General features: G+C 46.9%; 1 protein-coding gene across 3 annotated transcripts in view; it reads left to right on the top strand.

Moving 5' to 3' along the window:
- The window catches only part of TRIP13 (thyroid hormone receptor interactor 13), a 140,161-nt gene that overhangs the window by 5,110 nt on the left and 109,234 nt on the right, over positions 1-25,817 (top strand). For 2 of the 3 annotated variants that reach the window (XM_040353371.1, XM_040353368.1), the window contains exon 2: positions 14,016-14,126. In XM_040353371.1, coding sequence (XP_040209305.1) covers positions 14,035-14,126 — 92 coding nt within the window. In that variant the 5' untranslated portion in view covers positions 14,016-14,034. Of the gene's footprint in view, positions 1-7,332; positions 7,388-14,015; positions 14,127-25,817 lie in introns of all 3 variants that reach the window. The other variant, XM_040353369.1, reaches the window with a different exon arrangement.

The raw sequence follows: 25,817 nt of genomic DNA, 5'->3' as shown, positions 1-25,817 counted from the left end.
ACTTCCTCCTGTTGTACAGTCACTGACTTGCTTAACATGGTTATTGGAAGCCAGACTTTAGGTGACCAGGGTCTGTCTGACTCGGTCATCTCAACAGGGCACCGTAGTCTTCTTCCGGAGGATCTACCGTCGCACCTCTCTTGGTGCGAAGGGATGGAGTGACGTCCACGGGCGTACTTTCGGTGTCCAGGGTCCTGCTGTTTTTAAAGCTTGGATTGGATCTAAAAATTGCTTAAAGCACCGTTTGGGGGCAGATTTCAGCCTTGGCTGTGTTCTTTTAGTGGCCTTTTTGCGGCCCGTTCCCTGGTGGGTCCCCTTTTTTTGTGTGCAAGGGGTTTGTCATATACTTTCCCCTCTTGGCCCATCTCTTCCCCCATGAGTTTTGACTCTGGTGCTCTCGGTTCTTCAGGAACCTTCCTTTTGGAAACATCAGAGATTTTCTCTTGACACTATCTCAGAAGGTGGCCCCTTTAGTGGCCTTTACCTCTGTTAGAGGGGTTTCTGAGTTGGCGGTCTTGTCTTGCAAGCCGCCATGCTTGATCCACCATAAGGATTAGGTGATGGTGCGCCCGCGACCTTCCCTTCTTCCGAAGGAGGTTTCGGCCTTTCATACTTTAGGCGTGGTACGCGCTTTGCGGGTATACCAGCCTACTACGGCTCCATTTCGGAGCTTCTGACTCTCTTTTGTGTCGGTGTCTGGTCCACAAAAGGGCCTGGCGGTCTCGTCGACCACCATTTCTCGGTGGATCGGGCAGGCCGTCATACAGGCCTATGCTCCTAAGGGCGGGCCCCCCTTTCCGGTCACAGCACTTTCGACCAGGGCAATTGGTGCTTCCTGGGTTTTTTTTTTTTTTTTTTTTTCCTGACATCATGCGTCGGTCTCACAGGTGTGCGAGGCGGCGATTTGCTCGTCCGTTCACGCTTTTTCCAGAATTTACATGGTTGCTGTGAGTGCATCTTATGATGTTTTTTTCAGCCGCTAGTTTTTGCCGGCGGCTGTTTAAAGTTGCACCTCCTCCGTTGAGGAGCTCTGCTTGTTTTGGGGTGAAGTTAAAATTGTTTTTACTGATATATTTCCCACCCCTCGTTTTTTGACACTGCTTGGGGACGTCCCACTTGTCAAGATTTAAGGAGCTGTGTCCGTCCATGGACGATAAGAGAAAATAGGATTTTTTGTACTCACCGTAAAATCCTTTTCTCTGAAGTCCATGGACGGACACAGCTCCCACCCCTCCTTTTTAGGTTTGTACTGCTTGTTACGAACTGAGGCTGCAAGCTGCAGTGAGGAGGGTTATGTCTGGAGGGACCGCCCCCTGGGCGGGGCTGTTCAACTCTGTTAATGTAACATGTATTTAACTATTTAACATGTTTCTGCCTAGTCCTCTCCTGTAAACAGGGAACATAACCCACTTGTCAAGATTTAAGGAGCTGTGTCCGTCCATGGACTTCAGAGAAAAGGATTTTACGGTGAGTACAAAAAATCCTATTTTTAGTAATACTCACTAAACTGAGCATGTGCAGGGTGCACTGCACATGCCAAGGCTCTGTTCTATGAGGAGATGGATTGGGGACAGTGAGTGGAAAAAGGGGAGGATCAGAGAAGACAGGTTAAAACAGCCTTTTTACACAATGCAGAGGATTAACACTTTCGATTCCACAGTGAGTATAACAAGTAGGGTTGTCCCGATACCGATACCGATTATTTGCGCTAGTACTTGTACTCGCGCAAATACTCCCGATGCCTGATAGAATACTTTTTTATTTTTTCCCGAGTGCGGGTGGAGAGGGGGTGGGGAGCAGAGCAGTCCTCGTATGGGGGAGAGGAGAGCTGCTGCCGCCTTAGACAAAGCAAAGTCAATCCCCCCCCTCCCCCCGCCGCTGCCGACATCTAGTTACTATGCGCTGGGGGAACACAACAGCTGTCATTTGCATTTGAATAGCTGTGTGTTTCCCCGCCGCGCCGTCATGTATAGCCCCTCCCCCTTGCCCGGGCACTTTGATACGACAGATGACCTGTCTATCAAACACACAGCTATTCAAATGCAAATGACAGCTGTTGTGTAACCCCAGCGCATAGTAACTAGATGTCGCCAGGGGGGGGGGGGGGGGGATTGACTTGGCTTTGTCTAAGGCATGGGTCTTCAAACTACAGCCCTCCAGTTGTTCAGGAACTACAATTCCCATCATGCCTAGTCGTGTCTGTGAATGTCCGTGTGGTACAATGCCTCATGGGATGTGTAGTTCTACAACAGCTGGAGGGCCGTAGTTTGAGGATCCCTGGTCTAAGGGGACACATGGCTGAATTTAGGGACACAAGGCTGCATTAGGGACATGGCTGAATTTAGGGACACAAGGCTGAATTGAGGGACATGGCTGAATCGAGGGACATGGCTGAATTGAGGGACACAAGGCTGAATTGAGGGACACAAGGCTGAATTGAGGGACACAAGGCTGAATTGAGGGACATGGCTGAATCGAGGGACATGGCTGAATCGAGGGACATGGCTGAATCGAGGGACATGGCTGAATCGAGGGACATGGCTGAATCGAGGGACATGGCTGAATCGAGGGACAAGGCTGCATTTGGGGACATGTGGCTGCATTTAAAAAAAAGTATCGGTATTCGGTATCGGAGAGTACACGAAAAAAAGTATCGGCACTTGTACTTGGTCCTAAAAAAGTGGTATCGGGACAACCCTAATAACAAGCATGCTTTACTGCATATACAGACTGATTTTTACTGTTGTTGGTTTAGTAATATTTTAAAGCAATATAAAAACCAACATTTTATAATTTTTTTTAGGCTTTATTTCCTTTATTTTCATTTGGTGATCTGGCCAGTAAATCTATTGTTTTTCAGAAGCATAAGCTCTAGAGCTGCACGATTCTGGCCAAAATGAGAATCACGATTTTTTTGCTTAGAATGAAGATCACGATTCTCATGGCGTAAAATCTTTTACATTTATACAAAAAAAAAATGGGCTAACTTTACTGGCTAGTTTTTTTTTAAATTCATTAAAGTAATTTTTTCCAAAAAAATTGCATTCAAAAAGACTGCTACGCAAATACAGTGCAACATAAAATATTGCAGCAACCACCATTTTATTCTCTAGGGTCTCTACTAAAAAATTATATAATGTTTGGGGGTAATTTTCTAGCAAAAAAATAATGATTTTAACTTGAAAAGAGCTGTCAGAAAAAGGTTTGGTGTTTAAGTGGTTAAACGTTTCTAATTTACATACAGAAGTTTATTCCTTTGATGTAAGTCAATGTGATTCAATGTTAGGACTTAACTTTCTACTGATAAAAAATGTTTTCAAAACTTGGCAGGCTGCCCAGACTTTGACTTTTGGCTGGGAGCAGACAGGAAATTCTTTGCATACCAAAGTGCAGAGAGAAAATTATTTTCATGTCAAAGATCGTGAAACCTTGTGTCAAGAATCGCAACGGGAAAAAGATTGCGATAACGATTCTTGACGATTAATTGTGCAGCTCTAATAAGCTCCCCTCCAGATGTACCAGTTTACAGGAATGTGTCAAACCATTTAACATTAGCAGGGGTGCTTCCAATGGTCAGCTTTTATTTATTCATGTAAAACCTTTATTCCAAAAGAGAAACAAAGCTACTGTAACTGCTTATAAAGCATAAGCTGGAGTTTTGGCTTCAATTTGTTGGTGTTTTTTAATCTGCTATTGCATCTGACACTTTACCCCCCCCCCCCCTTGACTGACAATGCTGCAGTCCAAGGGTGCCCCCTGTGCTTCTTCATCCAAAGTGGGGGCATTCTAATACAGGAGATGTGTTACTGCCAGGGGCGGACTGACAACTCATGGGGCCCCCGGGCAATAGAAGATTATGGGGCCCCTGAGCTTACAGATGTCTACCACGCCAGGAGGCAGTGCAGAGGCGGGGCAGCTAAATCTCAGGATTTTCACATCAAAAGCATGTCGGTTTCAGACATATCAGGGACAGATGTAAGAAAAACATAGATTTTTACATACTGTCCCTGGTTTTACTGAGCCTAGCAACCCTGATGGGGCCCCCTAGTGGCATGGGGCCCTCGGGGAGTGCCCGAGTGACTCAATGGTCAGTCCGCCCCTGCTTACTGCCCAGATTACCAGGTGAAAACAGAGGGAAAAAGAAAATAAATACAGTCACCATATCTCATGATTGGTGAGCTGCAATTTATGACATTTTTGGTTCTTGGGTTAAAGTGGAGGTTCACCCTAAAAACGTATTTTTAACATTAGACTAAGCATAGTAAGGGCATTTACTTTCGGCAGGTCTTTTTCTTTTTTTCTCTGTACTTACCTTTAGATTCTGATTTGGTCCAGGGCTTCCGCGTTCTGATGACTCGGGGACTGGGCGTTCCTATCCTTCGGTTCGATGATTGACGGCTTGTGAAACAGGTGACCTGTCGCACAACGCGCGTCACCAGATTTCCGGAAATAGCCGAGCTGCGAGTCGGCACTATACGCCGTGTAGAGCTGACTGCGCAGGCGCCGTATAGTGCCTACTCGCAGCTCGGCTATTTCCGGAAATCTGGTGACGCTCGTTGTGCGACAGGTCACCTGTTTCACAAGACGTCAATCATCGAACCGAAGGATAGGAACGCCCAGTCCCGCAGTCATCGGAACCCGGAAGCCCTGGACAAAATCAGAATATAAAGTACGGAGGAAAATAAAAATTACCTGCCGAAAGTAAATGTCCTTAGTATGCTGGCTCTGCTAGATGTAATGTTAAAAATTTTTTTTTGGGTGAACCCCCGCTTTAAATATCACTTTATGTGAATTACAATGATTATCTTGTTACAATGACACCTGATAGTTGGGATATATTAGGCAGAAAGTAAACATGTCGTCCCTGATGTTAATGTGTCGAAAGCAGAACATTTGGGCATCGCAGTCTGTTGTGTATAGGACTACATGTCCACAGACAGACCGCCCACGCTGACCTGAGCCTACAGTGGGCACATGCATATCTGAACTGGAGCAATAGAAGAAGATGGCTTGGTCTGATGAATCACATCATGTGGATGCCGAGGTATGTGCATCACTTACCCGGGTAGGATGTGGCACCAGGGTGCAGTAAGGGAAGAAGGCAAGCTAGTGGAGGTAGTGTGAAGCTTTGAGCAATGTTCTGCTGGAAATCTTTGGTCCTGCCATTCATGTGGATGTTACTTTGACACGTACCACCTACCTAAACATTGTTGCTGACCACCTTCATTGAAACGGTATACCCTGAAGGCAGTGATCCCTTTTAAGAAGAATAATGCAACCTGCCACACTACAAGAATGGTTTGAGGAACACAGTAAAGAATGTGAGGTGTTGCCTTGCCTCCTAATTCTTCAGATCTCAATCCAATCGATCATCTGTGGGATGTGCTAGAAAAACAAGTGCAATCCATGGATGCCCCACATTGCAGCTTACAGGACTTGAAGGATCTGCTACTGACAGCTTGGTGTCAGATACCACAGCATATGCTCAGAGGTCCCTCGGGGACAACATAAAGAATTTCAAGCCTACAAAGTATGTATTGCAGAAAAATATAGTCTCTTCTGCAATAAAACAAACATTTCTGCCCATTTACAATCTTCTTTAGGGCTCCTTTACACCAGATGCAGTCAGGTGCATTCAATTTTACCAGCTGTCCCGAGTTGGTTGTGAGACTGATCTCTCTGCTTTCAGTCTGCTCGGAGTGGAAAGCAATGACTGTCAGTCACTGCTCTCCGATCTGCCCTTGCAGCGCTCCCTGGAGTACCAGGCAGGAGAGAGGGTAGGTGCAGATGGCTTCAACTCTGTCATGCACTGATTGCTGAAGCCAGTTGTCAATCATGCAGCTGGGTGGATCCCGACAATATGGTCAGGATCCTTCCAGAGCCTGGAGCGGCTCCGACGGCTTTGTGAGAACTAAAGCCTGCTTTCTGTCTTTTTTTTTTTTTTTTTTTTTTTTACCAGTTAAAATTAAGTGGCTACCCTTTGAGGCTGGGTTCACCCCTATGCAAATTGGATGTGAGTTTCCCCAAGATGCACAAAATGATAGGTTTCCCTGCATCCAATTCGCATAGGAGAATGTGACCGGCTCTCTTTGTAGCCGGTTCACATTTCTCCCGGGTGTCTGCGGAGCGCCCTGCACAGAAATGCTGTGCGTCTTTAGCTCAGTTTCAGGGCCGAATTCAGGCAAAGATTCCTCCCTGAACCGGAGAATGGGGATGCACAGCGTTCCTGTGCGTACCGCAACCGGTTCCAGTGTGAACCGAGTCTTAAGCCTTATACACACGATCGGATTTTCATCGAACAAAGCGTAGGACTTTTGTCCTGAAGGGCGTTGGCCGTGAACTTGTATTGCATACAAACGGCAAAGAATTGCCGGCCAACAAACATGAAACTACGTGGTTTTTCAGCTCTTTAGCACCACCCTTTGTGCAACTTCTGCTAATGTTGTGTCATTGCTTCTAAGCATGCGTGTTTGTACTGTGGAGTTTTTTCCGAAAGGACTTGTGTGTGCACACGATCGGATAATCCGACAACACATATTTGTTGAAATAAAGACTGCCGCTCCAGGTGAGTGCAATAAGCAATCAATGTTCTCCTCAGAGACCGTGGGTGCTCATGGCAAAAATAAAAGGAAGAAGTATATGGACAGCCGCACACCAAAATCAACCTTGGAAGGTAGCCTTTATTGGTGCAAAAGGATAAAAGCACTACAAAGCACAGCAAGCAGTGGGATATAAAAACGGATGCGTTTCGCACAGAGGTCTAGTGCTTAGTCATAGCTAGACTATGACCAAGCACTAGACCTCTGTGCGAAACGCATCAGTTTTTATATCCCACTGCTTGCTGTGCTGTGCTTTGTAGTGCTTTTATCATTTTGCACCAATAAAGGCTACCTTCCAAGGTTGATTTTGGTGTGCGGCTGTCCATATACTTCTTCCTTTGATTTTTAACACAGCCTGCCGTCACACAATTCCCATTGGATAATCCTATCGTGTGCTTTGTGTGCTTTAGGGTGAACACTTGTGTGGACTATTCTTGGATGCCTTTATCCGAAAGGGGGGGGGGGGGGGGGGTTCTGTCTGAGCGGGTATTCCTTTCTTTTTTTGTGGTCAGTGCCCATTCACCTGAAGGTAGACGTATAAGCCAAGTAGCCATGAATATGAGCCCCTCTGTGATGTACTCAAAGAAAAGGATTTTCCTCCAAATTATTAGTTGCCTTTTAAATTGGTAGTTTTGCAAAAAAAGATTGTATTGCAATAGATTTATGCGGTTCATATGAGTATTGCTGGTTTTCTAAATGTCTTTTTTTTTTTTTTGTTCTGTTTATTTCACAGGCCATTGTTTATATTTTTCTCCATCTTTACATGCAGACTAAGCGATTGAGCAAAAGTAAGTTAGCCACTTCAGCCCCGGACCATTTTGGTGGTCAAAAACCAGGCCACTTTTTGCGATTCGGCTCCCAAACAAAATTGGCGTCCTCCCCCCCCCCCCCCCCCCCCCCCACAAATAGAGCTTTCTTTTGGTGGTATTTGATCACCTCTGCGGTTTTTATTTTGTGCGCTATAAACAAAAAAAAGAGCGACAATTTTGAAAAAAAATCAATATTTTTAAATTTTTGCTATAATAAATATCCCCCAAAAATGTTTTCTACAGTTTAGGCCGACACGAATTCTTCTACATATTTTGGTAAAAAAATTGCAATAAGCATTTGATTGGTTTGCGCAAAAGTTATAGCTTCTACAAAATAGGGGACTGCTTTATGACATTCTTATTAATAATTTTTTTTTTTACTAGTTATGGCAGTGATCAGCGATTTTTATGGCGGACACATCAGACACCATTTTGGGACCATTGTCATTTTTACAGTGATCAGTGCTATAAAAATGCACTGATTACTGTAAAAATGACACTGGCAATGAAGGGGTTAACCGCTAGGTGGCGCTGTAGGTGTTAAGTGTTCCCTAGGGAGTGATTCTTACTGTCAGGGGGTGTGGCTACATGTGACACGTCACTGATGACCATTCGCGATCACGGGGATCCTTAATCAGTGTCACTAGGCAGAATTGGGGAATGCCTTGTTTACAAAGGCATTCCCCTGTTCTGCTCTTGCCAACCGCAATCGTGGGCCTCCCAGGAACATCGAGTTCCCGGGACCCGCGGCCGCACTCGTGCCATGTTGTCGACATACATAGTCGTGCGGCAGTCGGAAAGTGGTTAGAGAGGTTGGGAAAAGCCATAATATAGTTAAGGATGTGTGAGCAGTAACTGTGGTTTTCTTTTTAGATGATATTTAACATTGCAAAATAAAGGTAACTGTTTTCCGCACCCCTGAGTCTTTGGCCCAGAGCCCAAAGTTTCTGACCTGTCGGTGGATGAGAAATTATTACAGGCAGAGGTGTTGATAAGAGAGTAAGATGCTTCTTGCTACAAAGCAGAACAGAGTTAAAGCCAAACTTCAACCAAAGCAGTCAGGTTTTTAGTGCTATCGATTTCCCAATAATGTGGTTGGAAACCCCTACATATACCCACTGAATATTCTCAGGTGATGCACAGAATTGAAACAAAACCTCCTACATAAGTTGTACCTGTTTATCTGAAGCCATCTTCTCTTCTCTGCAGCCTTCTAAAACACACAGATCAAAGGATCTGCTGCTCCAGCAGGGAAAAGACACACCCTCTCTACAGTCTCATAGGGAAAATGCACAGCTGAGACTGTCAATCACCTGCTTTGTGCTGGAGGGGCTGGGATCATCTACCAGGATTTTGTGATAGCAATGACAGATTGAAAGAGGTTATAACTCCACTCTACTGGACATTTTAGTTTTTTTACCTGTCTGTACCCCTGGTGGGGAGATTCAGTCACTTCCTGTTCTGTCTGGTGCCCATGAAATAGGAAGTGATGGGAAGTATCTCGAACAAAGTTGGCAGTGGTTGTAAACCTTCACTGTATTGAAAACAACAAAATTTGAACTGGACTTTGAATGTGTTGCGTCTGAATGTCACACATCCTCCACATATTGAGGCACTCAGTCTAATTTAATTAATTAAAAAACGACACAAATGATGAAGTCTGTCACTAGAATTGACAAAAGCCGTTTTTTTGAATGTCCCCATATCCCAGTTTTATTACGTTTCCTGCCTATAGATCCATTTTTTTCCACTTTCTTAAACATGATGATAATGTTGTTCATTTTGCAGTAAAATTGGCTGTGTTGTCACACTATGAACATGAGGTTGAAAGGACCTAGCTGAAACATATTTATTGCAGTGCGTGTCGACGTGCGTGTTCTTCTGCTCTGTGTTGTGGTCTTATTCCTTGTGAATGGCATCAACACATTATATAGTACAGGCGGTCTCCTAGTTGCAAACATCCGACTTACAAATGACTCCTACTTACAAGCGAAGGGAGAATACAGGAAGTGAGAGGAAATCTACCCCTAGGAAGGGAAATTCACTCCTGCAGGAGACATTATAGGAAAAAGGGTACCTCCACTGATGCTTTATTACACAGGCTTATTTCCACAACAACCCAAATTTTTCAAGATCCCAATTGTCATTGGGACAGAAAGTGAGGTGAAATGTTCTGAACAGGGGCACAGACAGCAAAACAAATGTTACAGGGGTGATAACCCTTCCCTTTGCTATCCAAAAAGCTTAAAAACATTTTTTTGGGCTGGAGCTACACCTAAAAATGTCCATGTTCCGACTTACTAACAGATTCAACTTAAGAACAAACCTACAGACCCTAACCTGTAATTTTTTTGCTGCAATTTTTATTTAAGAGAGCAGGATAAGGAGTGATTTAATGTGATGATCTAATAATGTTTATTGGCGAAAGTTGTCAAGTTGTCTCTTAATAAATTCCCCTCCCTGCCCTTAGTGCAGCCCACTTGCTAAAATGGCTCACCTTTCTGCCCAATCCAGCAAGGTTTCCTCTGACTTGGTCCCACTGGCACGTTGTACGTCTCCATGACCACGTTTATTCCTGTGGGTATCCATACTCGCAGAAGCTTTTTAAGTTAGGGACAGGGTCTACTTAACCATTTAAACTTTCAAAGTTATATATGGACCAGAGCAATTTTACATTTTCATCATGGGCCTGTTTAATTTGTGATCACTCATTCCATAAGCCCTGCTGCAATAAGAAATACTTACCTGCCTGCTTACAGTCTTCTATTGAATGCACATAGATAAAAGGGAGTGTAGCGCTTAAAGCGGAGCTCCACCCTAAAGTGGAACTTCTGCTCCTTGGAACCCTCCCCCCTCCGGTGTCACATTTGACACCTTTCAGGGGGGAGGGGGTGCAGATACCTGTCAAAGACAGGTATTTGCACTCACTTACAGGAGTCCTCACTGCGGGGATTCTGCGGGTAGTGCGTCACTTCCCGCCTGTTGTGTTTTGGGAAACATTCGGCTCCCAGAACACAGCGGGGACCAGTGAGGACGGCGTTGCGTGACTCGCGCATGCGTCGTAGGGAATCGGCAGTGAAGCTGGAGCGCTTCACTTCCTGATTCCCTCACCGAGGATGGCGGTGGGGGCAGCAGATAGACGAGCCATTGCTCGTCTTCTGCTGAAGACGGCGCTGGACTCCAGGACAGGTAAGTGTCCTAATATTAAAAGTCAGCAGCTGCAGTATTTGTAGCTGCTGGCTCTTAATATTTTTTTTACAGCGGAGCTCCGCTTTAAATATTTGATCAGAAATGTGAAAACCCAACTGTAAATATTAAAGCGAAGGTCCATCCTAAAAAAAAAAAAAAAAAAAAAATAGCCAAAAAGGCTACAATTTTTTTTTTTAATACTTACCATAAGTGTCTGTTACTTGGCAGTTCTCCTAATCTGTCTCTTCCTTGTCCGCGGTGGGTCTTCTTTTTTCTCCTTGTTGCACTGTCTCCTGTGAAATTTGGAGCGGTGTCTTCTGGGACCTTGTGTGTGTCCCAGGAGACATCCGCCCATTCACAAAGCGCCACGCAGCTCGCGCATGCGCAGTAGGGAATCGGCCAGTGAAGCCGCAACGCTTCATTTCCTAATTCCCTCAGAGGATGGCGGCGGGGCAGCTGAGACCCGAGCGATTGCTCGACTTCGGCTGCCGACATCCCGGGCACCCTGGACAGGTAAGTGTACTTATTAAAAGTCAGCAGCTACAGTGTTTTTTTTAAAGCCGGACCGCCGCTTTAATAAAGGGGTGTGAACCCCAAAAAGTGATCAACCTCAGTGTGATAGTAAAACGATATAAAAAAAATGCTGTGCAAACGTAAAATCTACACACAGCACATGTAAATGACTTGAATGTCCATATATGATGCAAAAATCAAATAAAACATGAAAAAGTCCACCGTGTATCAACGCGGAAAGTGTGAAGAAGGAACACCAACATCTTTAAAGTATTGTGCAGACTTCTGAATGGTGAACAGGAACTGTTATATATATATATAGTGCACTGACCCTCCACCAATAAAAGTGCAGGCTTGCCGGATGTTTTGAACTCAGGGGAACATGTGTTTCTATGAGTCAAATAAGGTGTGTGTTATCAAAACCGACAGGCTGGAGACTTGAAAATTCTCAGTGGTTAAACCTCATGGCATCCAGACATCCGCGGGGACACAATCCACGTAATCCAGAGATGGATAATCAACAATGGATGGTATCAAAACTCACGCCGTATGATGTGAAGATTGGTAGGGGAATAAGAGAAGAAGTTGGCCACATCGTGTGATTCCATGTAAAAGTGTACAGAATTTATTAACGCTGATAAACTTGCATTTAGCTGAGAATTTCAAGCGATTATATGAAAATATGGCGGCAGTGGAGTATGCACTGGGAGGACTGGAGCATTTTGCAAAACAAGCCTCTTCTCAAAAAACTATTCTGACTCTGTTTGCGAGTGTTGTCTTGCAAGATTCAAGCCTCTGCGTTGTGCAGTACCACATTTGGCCTGAGATGCGGGGTGCCAGTGACACTAGGAGCCGTTCGTAAATACTCCGTTCCTGAATGTTCCCGACTGCATCCGAACAGTCTCTTAGTATTTCCGAGTCTATGGTGCCCCCCACCCACCTCTGGCCACATGCTGTATTGCATGCAATAGAAGTCAATGCGGAACAAATTATCTTAGTTTCCATAGACTTCTATGGGGAAACTTGCTTTAATATGCAAGTGCTTTGGATTACAAGCATTCTGGAACGGAATATGCTTGTAATCCGAGGTTCCATTGTATATACATAAAACCTGGTGTGCCTCACATTTAAATGTATACCGTATGAGCCAACAAAATTGCAATAAACAACCAACATATAGTGCAGCTGTGCATGGTAGCCAATCTGCTTATAATGTCTGCTTGTTCAATTAGGTTTTTGACATAAAAAAACTGGAAGCTGATTGGTTTCTATGCAGAGCATATGCAAGTTTCTATGCACCAGATTTTGCACTCTCCAGTTTTAGTAAATGAACCCCCAACGTCTCAGTAAATATATACTCTCGAACCAATCGTCAAATAAAAATGCATTTATATAAAATAATGTCCCACATACACAAACAAATATATAAATGAAAAAACAGCACAATAGAACCAAAGTCTATCCACAAGTGAAGAAGTGCTGATTGGAAATCACATGTGAACACTCCTGTGCTCCAACACCAAACGTAACCTCGTACCAGAGATATTAGACCGCTTGCTTTTCTCTGCCTAACCATGGAGAAATGCCAGTCATGTGATTTTTGACTGGTCTTTTTTTTTCTGCTCTCATTTACTTTTATTTCTCTCAACTGACCTTGAACACCAAAAGCCAGTGGAGCGCATTGCTCATTTGTAAAGCATAAAAAATTGTGCTAGTTTTTTTTACCAGGAGTATGGCTATAATACAGTCACCTTTTGGTTAAATGGACCCCCTAGTTTAGTGATTCGTTATTTTCTTTTTAACCAGTTCCAGACTGCATCCTGTAGCTTTACTGCTATAGTTCGGCCCTGCCACACTGGATCAGGTGTATTATGTGATTCAGCATTACCTGGTAGGGGGGCGCGTGCGCACCCGTCACCCTGACTGTGCTGTCAATTGCTACAGCACAAGCAGATCAACGGATCCCAGCGAATGACAAACGAGTGCCCTGTATTTTTAAACAACACAGGGCTCTCTATGGAGGGCAGCGATGTGGCTGATTTATGTACTCTCCCTGCAAAAAAAGGGAGTAAAAACGGTCACATCGCTTAGTAAAAGCAGCACACACTTAACACATAAGTTAGACACAGAGTTAACCCTTTGATTGCTTTTTGATGTCAACTGCATCCCAGCCCGTGTCATAAGTACAGTGACAGTGTATAGTATTAGCATTGATCACTGTATTAGTGTCACTGGTGATGTTCGTGTCTTTTAGTCAGTTCCTACCCAATATCGATTAGTGTCAGATTGGCCACCGCTTTATTGCAGTCCCACTGTAGGTCGCTGATCACCGCCATTACTAGTATTAAAAAGAATACAAATTCCAGTATATATACCATAGTTTGTAGATGTTATAACTTTTACGCAAACCAATCAATATACACTTATTGAGATTTTTATTTTTGTTTTATACCAAAGACATGTAGCAAAATAAGTTTATGAAGAAATTAGATTTTCAAAAAAAAAAAAATATTTGGTATGTTTTATAGCGGAAGGTAAAAAAATTGTTTTTTTTTAATTTATTTTTTCAAAATTTACATTTTTTTCCCCCCCATTTATATAATACAACATTTAAAAAACAGTGGAGAACAAATACCACCAAAAGAAAGCTCTATTTGTGAAAAAAATGATATGAATTTTGTTTGGGTACAGCGTACGCGCAATTGGCGGTTTAAAGTAGTGCATTGCTAAGTAGCAAAAAATTGCCTGGTCACGAAGGGGGCAAAATCTTCCAGAGCTTAAGTGGTTAATCACCTGTTTGCATTGTGTATTGTCTAAGACTAATTATTAAAATAACACAACATTTTTGATGATGTAACTTACCGTATTCTTCTCATTTAACATCAAATATGTCTTACATTTTTAGCAAGAAACTTGTTAACATCATGGATGAAGCGGCAATGGAGTTAAAACAAGCTCTTCCTATTGATTTAGAATCTCTTCAAATTTATGTAGAAGTTCATCAAAAATCAAATAGGTAATATTTTCAAGAGGTAAACTCTGATCAATGAATTTAGTAACATACCTGTAGTTGTTTTGTCATTGTCTGATTAAAGCTGGTCTCCATGTTTCCTGTGTTTGTGCCAAGTTGGTCCAAACAAACTACCGTATTTGCTTCACTAAGCACTGCACTGGCTCGTAGCACTGTATGAACTTTATTTATCTTTAGCTACATAAAGTCGACAGTGGTGGGTTCTGGCTGTGAGCCAGAGACTTCACGTCTCGCACTCGGATTAAAAAAAAAGTTAGTCTGTGTGGCGCTCAGCCATTCGAAGGCAGGTTAGTATTTAGTGAATGAATACAAAGTTTCCTCTGATTGTCTGAAGCAGAGAGGCAGGATGATGACGTCGCAATCCCCACCTCAGCCAGTCAGAGGAAGCTTTGTATTCATCCACAAAATACCAAGCTGCCTATGAATGGTCAACTCTTATTTTGTTCCAGGTGTGTGGAAAGTTTTGTCTCACAGCCAGAACTCAGCACTGTGTACTTTTTTTTTTTTTTTTTTCCAATAACAGTTTTATTCAGAAAATTTTTCAATACACGTATACATGTAGGATCAATCTCGATAACAATATCTAGAGGAATGGTCATTAACATACTGGATAATGTCTAATAGTCTACTCAACCAGTTATGTGTCCACTCATGTAGTAGCGAACTTTTCGTACCGAGTTTCAGCTACAAAAGCTAGTTAAGTGCTATGAACTAGGCAAACCTTTCAGTGCAGTGTTATACTAGTGAACATTTTCGTATCACCAGTGGGTTCACAGGAGATGAAAAGAGGAAGAGGAAAAAAAAAACAAAAAGAAGGAAAGATAAGAAACTGTAAAAAGAAGAAGGGGGAGGGGGAGAGGGGAGTGGAGGGTATGGGAATGGGGAGGGAAATCATCCGTGCGGCTCAAGTACCTGATCAGGTTATCTCCTCTCGGCGGTGCCAAAGCTCCCAGACCTTGTCGTGGGCCTCCAGTCTGTCTAGCATTCTGGCCGTCATCTTCTCCATCATTTCCACATCTTTTATTCTGGCATATAGGGCCTCGGGGGGGAGGGGCAGAACGCTTCCAGTGCAAAGCCACCAGACAGCGCGCTGCCGTAAGTACATGCCTGGTCAATTTCTTGTAGGGTACTGGGATGTTTGGTGGGGGGAATCCTAGCAGATAAACCTTCGGAGTCAGGGGGATCGTCCTGTCTAGAAGTCGGTCCAATAATTGCTGGACCGAGTTCCAAAAGGGGACGATCAGTGGGCAACTCCAGTATACATGGATAAGCGTTCCTTTGTCCTGCTGACAGCGCCAGCAGCGATCTGAAGTGTTCGGGTAGATGGCATGGAGAACATCCGGTGTCATGTACCAGAAGTAGAGGATTTTGTATATGTTCTCCTTGTAGAGAGTGCAGATCGAGCTTTTTGCTGCCTGGGACCAAATCGTCCGCCAGTGTTCCATGGATATCTCCTCGCCTAGGGCCTTTTCCCACCGAAGCATATATGCATGTTTGCTCCCAGTGTCCGTCGGCCGAGAGTTCAATATTTTATATATATTTGAGATCAAGCCCCTCTGCGCTGTCCCCGCCAATATCAGCCTTTCAAAAGCCGTTGGGGGGGAGAACTGCAAGTTTGGAGCGAACGTCAGTGCATAGTGGCGTATCTGGAGATATCCATAGAACTCCTGGCGCGGCATGTCATGTTTGGCCTGTATGTCCTCGAATGTGCGTATTTTACGGGTCAGGGGGTCTACTAGGTTCCCATAATGAAAGAGGTTCCTCGTTGTCCATGGGGCTGACATTCTGTGGGTGAGACTATCCGGGATTTCGGGGTTGCCGGCGAAAGAGGTCAAGAGGGAGCTGTCTGAGGCTAGCTTGTGTTGGCGTTTCAATTTTCGCCACGTGCGTCTGAGTTGGGTCATAGGACCTAACATGCGGCCCGGGTCCACCTCCCCCTTCGCATTCCATAACAAGTTATTTGGATGTACCGGGGCTAGCCACAGCTTCTCTATTTGCGTCCATTTATTGTAGGAGCGTAATGTGAACCAGGAGGCTACTGCCTTCAGCTGGGCCGCTTGGTAGTACTTAACTAGGTCTGGATAAGCCAAACCCCCTTCCTACCTCGCCGCCAGCAACACCGACCGGGGGATTCTATGACGCCTATAATTCCAGGTAAACTGGAGCAGGTCCGTTTGGAGTTTTCTCAACTGGGCGTAGGGTACTGGGATGGGCAGGGTTTGGAACAGGTAGAGTATTTTTGGGAGAATCGCCATTTTTACTGCTGCTATTCTCCCCAAAAGGGAGATGTGGTGCTTTCTCCACCGTTGTATAAGGGCCCTAATGTTGCTGAAAAGGGGGGGGAAGTTCTGCTGATAGAGGGTGGTGTAGGAGGGGGTAATGTGGATTCCCAGGTACTTCAACGAGGAGGCTTTCCAGCTATAAGAAAAATTGGATCGTAGATGAGCCACCTCCCCGTCAGGGATGTTAATTGGGAGCGCTTCTGATTTGGACGTGTTTATTTTGTAGCCTGAGAGCGCTCCAAAGCGATCAAGCTCCACATGTAGATTCGGGAGGGAGATTCTAGGTTGGGTGAGCGTGAGGATGATATCGTCTGCAAATAGCGAGATTTTGAACTCTTGGTCTCTAACTAAAATCCCTCTAATATCTGGGTTTTGACGGATGGTTGCGGCCAGGGGTTCCACACAGAGCGGGAACAGCAGGGGGGACAGAGGGCACCCCTGCCTAGTGCCATTAGTTACCGGGAACGCGGATGAGAGGGCAAAGGGGGTCTTGACTTGGGAGGATGGGTCGGAGTAAAGGTGCTGGATGGCCCGCAGGAATGGCCCTCTAAAGCCCACATGGCGGAGCGTAGCGAAGAGAAAGGGCCACCCCAAGCGGTCAAAGGCCTTCTCGGCATCTAGGCCCAATAATATGGACCTTTGACCCTCCCTATTCGCCACCTCTACCAGGTCAATTATTTTCCTAGTATTGTCCCCTGCTTGACGAAGGGGGACAAAACCCACTTGGTCCTTGTGTATAAGGGCGGGTAGGACCGAGTTCAGTCGGATGGATAGCAATTTAGTGAAAATCTTTAAGTCCGAATTTAGGAGAGCGATGGGCCTGTAGTTAGCGCATAAGGAGGGGTCCTTATCCGGCTTTGGAATCACCGTGATGAAGGAGCGTTGCATGTCCCCGGGGACAGATGTGTCCCCAAGAAATGCATTGAACAGTTTACACATGCGAGGTAGTAGCAAGGGGAGGAATGTTTTGTAGTACTCATATGGGAAACCGTCAGGTCCCGGGGCTTTGTGTGAGGGTAATGATTTAATGGTCTGTTCTAGTTCCTCCACTGTGATCGGTTCGTTCAGTGGGGCTAGATCCGAGGGTTTGAGTCTGGAGACTCCACTCTGCTCCAGATAGCGCGCCATACGCTGAGCGAGTTCAGGGGATGGTGGATTACTGGGGATGTCCGGATTATTGTACAGGGTTGTGTAGAATTCCGCAAAAGAGTGGACTACGTCCTTGGGATGGGAAACCAGGTCTCCTGTCCTATTCTTGACCTGATGCGGGGTCGCGGCTTGTGCGCTGTCACGGAGCTTCCTGGCCAAGAGGGAGTGGGCCTTGTTACCCTTATCGTAAAACAATTGTCTAATCCTAAGCAGTGCCTTCTCCACCTTACCCAGCGCTATCTCACCTAGAGTTGCCCTCAGTGTGGAGATCTTTTTTAGAAGCGTTACCGTAGGAGACAGTTGCAACCGTCGCTCCAAGATCTCAAGTTCTGCCTCTGTACGCTGTTTCAGTGCCTGAGCGTTTTTTTTCATGGCTGAGGACAGGCCTATACACTTCCCCCTCAGCACCGCCTTGTGGGCCTCCCACAGTGTGGGTAGGGTTATATCGGGGGTATCGTTTTCCTCGAAGTAATTCCTCAAGGTGGATTCCAGTTCCATTTTAGAAGGGAGGTGCTGAAGGAGAAATGTGTTCAGGCGCCAGGTGCAGGGTCTGGGGGGCCTATTGCCAGAGTTAACAGGACTGGGGCATGGTCCGACCAGGAGATCGGTTGTATCTGCACTGCCTTGACCAGCCGTAGGGTAGAATTGTTTACAAAGAAATAATCGATTCGGGAGTGTGTGTGGTGGGGGGCCGAGTAGAACGTGTACTGACGATCGCCAGGATGGAGAGCTCGCCAGGCATCAAAAAGTGCATAGTGTCTGGAAAGTTGTCGGAACAGCCTCGAGTCCCTGAGTATTCGATCCGAAGGTGCCCTGGGGTTCACCACATGGCGATCTAAAGTGGCCGATTGGATAAGGTTAAAGTCCCCCCCGATCACTAGGATCCCATGCTCTGTGCGGAAGAGGCGCGCATACACCTTGGACAGGAACCCGAGCTGGCGTGCATTTGGGGCGTAGATGGCGCAGAAGGTCACCTCTTGACCCTGCCACGAGCCCTGGAGGATGATGTAATGACCTTGTGGATCACTATAGTGGTGGGAGCTGACAAAGGGTGACCCTTTCTTAATGAGTATGGCCACGCCGGCCTTTTTGTGGGGCCCTGAGGAAAGGTACACCTGTGAGTAGTACCGTGTTGCAAAAGCAAAGGAGCCCCCTTTATCTAGATGTGTTTCCTGGACCATAATTACATCCGCCCCCGACTGCCTAAACTCCCTCAGAGCCAGGTGCCGTTTTCTATTGGAATTCAATCCGTGTACATTTAGGGATAGTACCTTAGCCATGAGGATGTGTGGTGTCTAAGGGAGCTGTACTTATCTGATGTGGATGGAGAAGAATCAGGCGCCAAAGGTCGGGAGCCAGACACCGCAGGAGGAGATCCACGAGTATGCCAGAAGTGCTGAGCAGAGCCACACGGTGATGAGGGATGAGGGGGGGAGAGAGGAGTCTGGAAAAAGGAAGAGAGAGAAAGAGAAAGAAAAACATTAGTGTAAGGCAATGATTACAAACCAATAACTGTAAGTCGCGACCCGTTGGGGCCAACTGGCCCTGGTCTGAACGGCTTCCCGTGGGCCCCTCCAGCCCGGCCCCTAGGGACCGCGCCAGGGGAGCCCACGGGAACCCTGAAGCGGTCACGTCAAACAACAAGACCGCCAAAATTAAAGTCCAAAAAATCTGGAGGCTAACTAAGGACATGTGGGGGAGGAGGGGACATGAGGGGGCTCTCTCTGAAGTCTCGGCCGAGACTTGCCCTTTATGCTAAGCTAAACTAACTGCTAGGGCATGGGGAGTGGGTTTTGCTACTAGATGGGCTTCCAGGGCGGGGGCCTTGGCAGGCGAAACACAGCAGAGTGTCATTCGTGTAGGGGCCCGTGCCAGGAGGGTCGGGTCAGTTCTTCCTGTGCTGTCCGTGTGGGCTCCGCTTGGATCCCTCCGAGGCTCTGGGGCGTTTGGACGATGAGACCTTCTGCCACACTATGGGTGGTGGGGGTGGCGTGGCCACGAGATCCCAATCTGGCAACTGAGGTGTACGAATGTCCAGATCATCACAAAATGCTTGCAGGTCCTCTGGGTATCTCAGGACTGCTGACTTGCCCTTTGTAGTCGCTGTAAGGCTGAACGGGAAGCCCCATCGGTACGGTATATTTTTCTTTATCGTACATCACGGGACACAGAGCAGCATAGCCATTACATATGGGTTATATAGTGTACCTTCAGGTGATGGACACTGGCACTCTCCGACAGGAAGTTCCCTCCCTATATAACCCCCACCCATAGTGGGAGTACCTCAGTTTTTTCGCCAGTGTCTTAGGTGTTGGTGCACGTTGAAGGTTGTGCCTGCAGTTTGTCCTTGGGACCAGGGCCAGCCGACCGGATCCGTCCAAGGTGCTTCATAGCCAAAGTGGACGGTACCCGGGCCCCAATTCGTGGATGGGGTTTTGCCTATAATGCCTCTCCTTGGAGGGCTGGACTCTGGGTTCCAGGACTGGGTTTTTTAACCTATGGATACCTGCTGCCAGTAGTGCTGTATAGGTCCAGGTGTGTGGTGTTCCTGACTTGGACCCCGGTCCCTGAAGGTCTATGACCATACCCACGGTGAAGGGGGAAGATTGGGCCTCTTGCATGAGCAATACCCTGCGGCGTGGAAAGGTAAGCGGGGGGCCTACGGAACTTGGTTTGTCAGTGGGCTCCCCACAGGGGACTCTGGGGAAAAGCCTTTTTTATGCCTCTGTGCATGGGCTAAAGAGAAACCACAAAGTCTGCATGACTGGATGGCTCAAACACCCAGGTATACTGTTCCTCTGGCTGGGCTAATAGACTGCTGCTGCTGCTACAAGGTGTTTTTGCTCCATGAAATGTAAAGGGGAGCATGTCAGGTTTAAATTACTTACTTCCTGATGTCTGTGTGTCTCCAGCAGCTCCCGGGCTCCTCTCCCCACATGGGTCCTGCTTCCTGTAGAGCGGCGTCGGGAGCGCGCGCGCGCGTGCGCGCGCACTGTTATAGGCGCCGACGCTGCGTGGAGGGGGCGGGGGACGCCCAGGGAGTTCCCTCCCCTCTGTACATCAGAGGGAAAACTCTATTTAGCCTGTCAGTTTGCTGAAGGCTGTGAAGGGACACGGAGCAGCGATGCTGAGCTGAGCAGGATAGGTTTGCCTATGTTATGCTGACACAGTGACACCTAGTGGCCGTTTTTTTGTACACACCTTGCTAAAGAGCTGTTTAAGCTCAGATTTTCTCTGAAAAGCCGGTGTACTAAGTAGCAGTCAGAGTACTTAGTATTTGGTACTCTCTTAGCCCAGCATTAAGGGAAGCAATATTAGGATATGATTAAGCCCTTGGGGCTCAATATTGCTATCTCTTGTTAGGTTTTGGGAAGTTTAGTTTTTGTCTAACATTACCCTAGCCTAATTTTCTTCCTCATTTATTTAAATGTGTGTTTTTCTCCAGCTATTACAGTTAGTTGTATATTAGCGGAGTATCTCAGATTTGTTTATTATGGCTCCAAAGGGTGCAGGGAACGCTAAAAATGCTAAAGGTGTTAAAAAGCCAAAGGGTTCCCCATCGGGCTCGGAGGATATTTCCCAGAATCCACCTGCCCCTACCTCCCCGGAGGATCCGGAGGTTGCTGCCCTGGGTGAGCCATCAGGGTTGCTAGGTGCTATGGCGGGCCCTATTCAACCAACTCCTTCCTATGTCACGGAAGAGATGTTAGCCTCCACCTTGGGTGGATTTGAAAAAAGGATGGCCGCTCTTATTACGGCCTCTTTATCCGGGAAGAAGCGGGCTAGGTCCCCGTCTCCCAGGTTTGAATCTCCTGAGGAAGATGTCCTTTCCACTGAGGAATTGGAAGATACAGGAGACCAGGCTGAGGATCACCTGGACCATTTAGGTTCTGAAGATTCTACTATAGAATAACCTTTTTCAGCTTCTCACGCAGAAAAATTGTGGGTTCAGTCCTTAACGGATATGGTGCTGTCAGCTTTTAAAATGCCTTTGCCTCAGCCTCTGGCCTCCGCTGTGTCCTCATTGGGCTCCCTAAAAGCGCCCCAAGCCAACCTGGTGTTCCCGGTCCATCCTTTGTTAAAGGACCTGATATTTCAGGACTGGGTTAAGCCAGACAGGATTTTTTTGCCTCCTAAAAGGTTCGCAATTATGTACCCTTTAGAGGAGGAGTTTTCGAAAAAATGGGCTGTCCCCACTGTTGACGCAGCCATATCATGTGTCAATAAAGCTTTAACGTGTCCAGTGGACAATATTCACATGTTCAAAGATCCTGTGGATAAAAGGCTTGAGACCTTACTGAAGGCATCCTTTGCCACAGCGGGGGCAGTGGTCCAGCCAGCTGTAGCTGCCATTGGCGTCTGCCAGGCTTTAAAGGACCAGGCCAAGCAGGCCCTAAAGGACCTCCCGGCTCAACAGGCTCAGGACTTAGCCGATCTACCTAGAGCTTTATGTTTCGCGGTAGACGCTATCAAGGATTCAATCCAACAGGCGTCCCGCCTATCCCTGTATTTGGTTCACATGAGAAGATTACTTTGGTTAAAGAACTGGTCTGCAGAAACCCCCTGCAAAAAACTCCTTACAGGATTCTCCTTTCAAGGAGAGAGATTGTTTGGAGAAGATCTTGACAAATATATTCAAAAGATCTCTAGTGGTAAGAGCACCCTTTTGGGGTTCCGAGGTCCCTCTTTTAAGCGCCCAACCTCTCCAGTTCCAGGGCACTCATTCTCTAGGCAGTATCGACGGCCTCCTGGACGCGCATCTGCAAACAGGCCACAAGGGCAAGCTGCAGGGAACAAGAGACCGTGGAACCGTAAGCCGGTTAAGGCTGCCCCTAAGGCAGCCTTGTGAAGGGGCGCCCCCACTCTCTCGAGTGGGGGGAAGACTCCGGTTATTCTCGGAGTTGTGGGGGGCCCAAGTTACCGACCAATGGGTTCTGTCCTCAGTGACTCAGGGGTACAAGCTGGAGTTTCGGGAGTTCCCCCCTCCTCACTTTCAAACGTCAAGACTTCCAGGCGACCCTCAAAGACAGGCATCACTTCTGTCCGCCCTAGAGCGACTCCTATCTCAAGGAGTGATTATGGAAGTACCAGCAGGGGAGCAAGGACAAGGGTTTTACTCAAACCTCTTCGTTGTCCCGAAGCCAAACGGCGACGTCAGGCCTATACTGGACCTAAAGTCATTAAACCGCTTTTTAAGAGTCCGGTCCTTTCGAATGGAGTCCATTCGTTCGGTGGTGGCCGCCCTCCAAGGAAAGGAGTTCTTGGCCTCCATCGATATAAAGGACGCATACCTGCACGTTCCGATTTTCCCAGGCCATTACAGGTATCTGCGTTTTGCCCTAAACTATCGGCATTATCAGTTCGTGGCTCTTCCGTTCGGACTAGCCACGGCCCCTCGGGTTTTTACGAAGATCCTGGCCCCCGTATTAGCCATCCTAAGGGAACAGGGCATTCTGATCATGGCCTACCTAGACGATCTTCTGGTAGTCGACCACTCAGCGGCCGGCTTAAATCGGGCAGTGTTGCTAGCAGTAAACTGCCTAGAGTCCCTGGGTTGGGTTCTAAACCGGGACAAATCGGCTTTACAGCCCACAAGAAGGTTGGAGTATCTAGGTCTGATTTTAGATACAAGACAACAACAGATCTTCCTGCCCCAGTCCAGAGTGGACTCGATAAGGGAGTTAATCCACATAGTCCTAAGCAGCACAAGGCCATCTATACGCCTCTGCATGCGCCTGTTGGGAAAGCTAGTGGCCACCTTCGAGGCAGTGCCCTATGCCCAGATCCATTCTCGGAGGCTACAGAGAGCAATTCTCACAGCCTGGGACAAAAGACTCCAGGCCTTGGATCTTCCCATTTCCCTTCCCTATGCGGTAAGGCAGAGTCTGTGTTGGTGGCTAGTCACAAAAAATCTTCTGAAAGGAAGATCGTTCAGTCCCCCCTCATGGAGGATAGTAACCACGGATGCCAGCCTATCAGGCTGGGGTGCAGTCCTAGACGATTTAACCCTACAGGGGAAATGGTCAAGGGCAGAATCAGCCCTACCCATAAATGTCTTAGAGATCCGAGCAGCTCGGTTGGCTCTTTTGGGCTGGACGGAGGTTCTGCAGGGCTCCCCAGTAAGGGTACAATCCGACAATGCCACTGCCGTAGCTTATATAAACCACCAGGGTGGCACCAGGAGTCAGGCAGCCCAAAGGGAGGTAGATCGGATCTTTTCATGGGCAGAAGCCCATGTCCCCTGCATCTCAGCTATCTTTATCCCCGGGGTGGACAATTGGCAAGCGGACTTCCTCAGCCGCCAACAGATGTCCCCAGGGGAGTGGTCCCTCCATCCCGAAGTGTTCCAGGTCATTTGCCGGAAGTGGGGTACTCCGGAGGTGGACGTTATGGCGTCCAGATTCAATGCCAAAGTAGCAAAGTTTGTCTCTCGAACGAGGGATCCATTGGCCTGCGGGACAGATGCCTTGGTGTGCCCTTGGCATCAGTTTGCGCTAATCTATGCCTTCCCTCCAATACGGATGCTACCCCGTCTTCTTCACAGAATTCAAAGGGAACGCAAGCCAGCGATTCTAGTGGCCCCAGCGTGGCCCCGAAGACCTTGGTACTCCTTGATAAAAAGGATGACCGTAGAGGAGCCTTGGGTCCTCCCTCTACGTCCGGACCTCCTCTCACAAGGGCCATTCTACCACCCTGCCTTACAGGCCCTAAATTTAACGGCCTGGCGGCTGAGTCCCTGATTCTCAGAAACAGAGGCCTTTCAGGGCAGGTCGTTTCCACCCTTATAAACGCAAGAAAACCAGTTTCCAGGTTAATATACTATAGGGTGTGGAAGGCCTATATTACCTGGTGTGAAACCAGGAAATGGGATCCCCGCAAATATACCATTGGGAGAATCCTGGAGTTTTTACAGTTGGGAGTGGAAAAAGGTTTGGCGGTCGGCACAATCAAGGGGCAGGTGTCTGCCTTGTCGGTCTTCTTCCAGAGATCTTTGGCTGCCCATTCCTTAATGAAATCCTTTTTACAAGGTGTTATTCGGGTGAATCCCCCGATTAAAGCTCCCCTGTATCCTTGGGATCTAAATTTGGTTCTATCGGCCTTGCAAAGGCAGCCCTTTGAGCCCTTGTCCGCGATCCCTTTGGTCCTTTTGACTAGGAAACTAGTGTTTCTGGTGGCCATGGCATCCGCCAGAAGAGTGTCGGAGTTGGCAGCCTTGTCATGTAAGGCACCTTATTTATTATTGCATAAGGACAGGGTCGTTTTGCGGCCGCTTCCGTCCTTCCTGCCTAAGGTGGTATCAAATTTTCACCTTAATCAAGATGTGATTCTTCCATCATTTTTTCCAAAGCCTTCTTCTAAGGAAGAGAGGTTACTACATTCCTTGGATGTAGTTAGAGCTGTAAAGATTTACTTGGAAGCTACAGCCCAGATTCGTAAGACGGACGTCTTATTCATTCTGCCGGAAGGGCCCAAAAAGGGCCAGGCAGCGTCTAAGGCCACTATTGCTAAGTGGATTAGGCAGACGATTATTCAGGCCTATGGCCTGAAGGGGAAGAGTCCACCCTTATCGGTTAAGGCTCATTCCACTAGAGCTATAAGTGCCTCTTGGGCAGCGTATCACCAGGTCTCTATGGCTCAGGTCTGCAGGGCAGCAACCTGGTCATCTGTCCACACATTTGCAAAATTTTATCAAATGGACGTTAGGAGGAACGCTGATTCAGCCTTTGGGCAGGCGGTACTACGGGCCGCAGTTTAATCTCCTCTTGTCCGGTGGCACCTCCTGTTTGGTTTTTTCTGGTTGTCTCCCTCCCCTCATGGAGCATTGCTTGGGGACATCCCATATGTAATGGCTATGCTGCTCTGTGTCCCGTGATGTACGATAAAGAAAAAGGGATTTTTATTAACAGCTTACCTGTAAAATCCTTTTCTTGTAGTACATCACGGGACACAGAGCTCCCACCCCTCTTATGGGGAATTTTGGGATGCATATTGCTTGCTACAAAACTGAGGTACTCCCACTATGGGTGGGGGTTATATAGGGAGGGAACTTCCTGTCGGAGAGTGGCAGTGTCCATCACCTGAAGGTACACTATATAACCCATATGTAATGGCTATGCTGCTCTGTGTCCCGTGATGTACTACAAGAAAAGGATTTTACAGGTAAGCTGTTAATAAAAATCCCTTTTCTTCCTGCAGGGTGCGTAGTAGTGGCTGTAGTAGTCTGCGCTTCTGTAATGTGATCCAC

This window comes from Rana temporaria, chromosome 5 (assembly GCF_905171775.1).
Source record: "Rana temporaria chromosome 5, aRanTem1.1, whole genome shotgun sequence".
In the NCBI taxonomy this organism is placed as follows: Eukaryota; Metazoa; Chordata; class Amphibia; order Anura; family Ranidae; genus Rana; species Rana temporaria.
The sequence above is the reverse complement of the archived record's forward strand: the minus strand, read 5'-3'. Positions and strand labels throughout refer to the sequence as shown.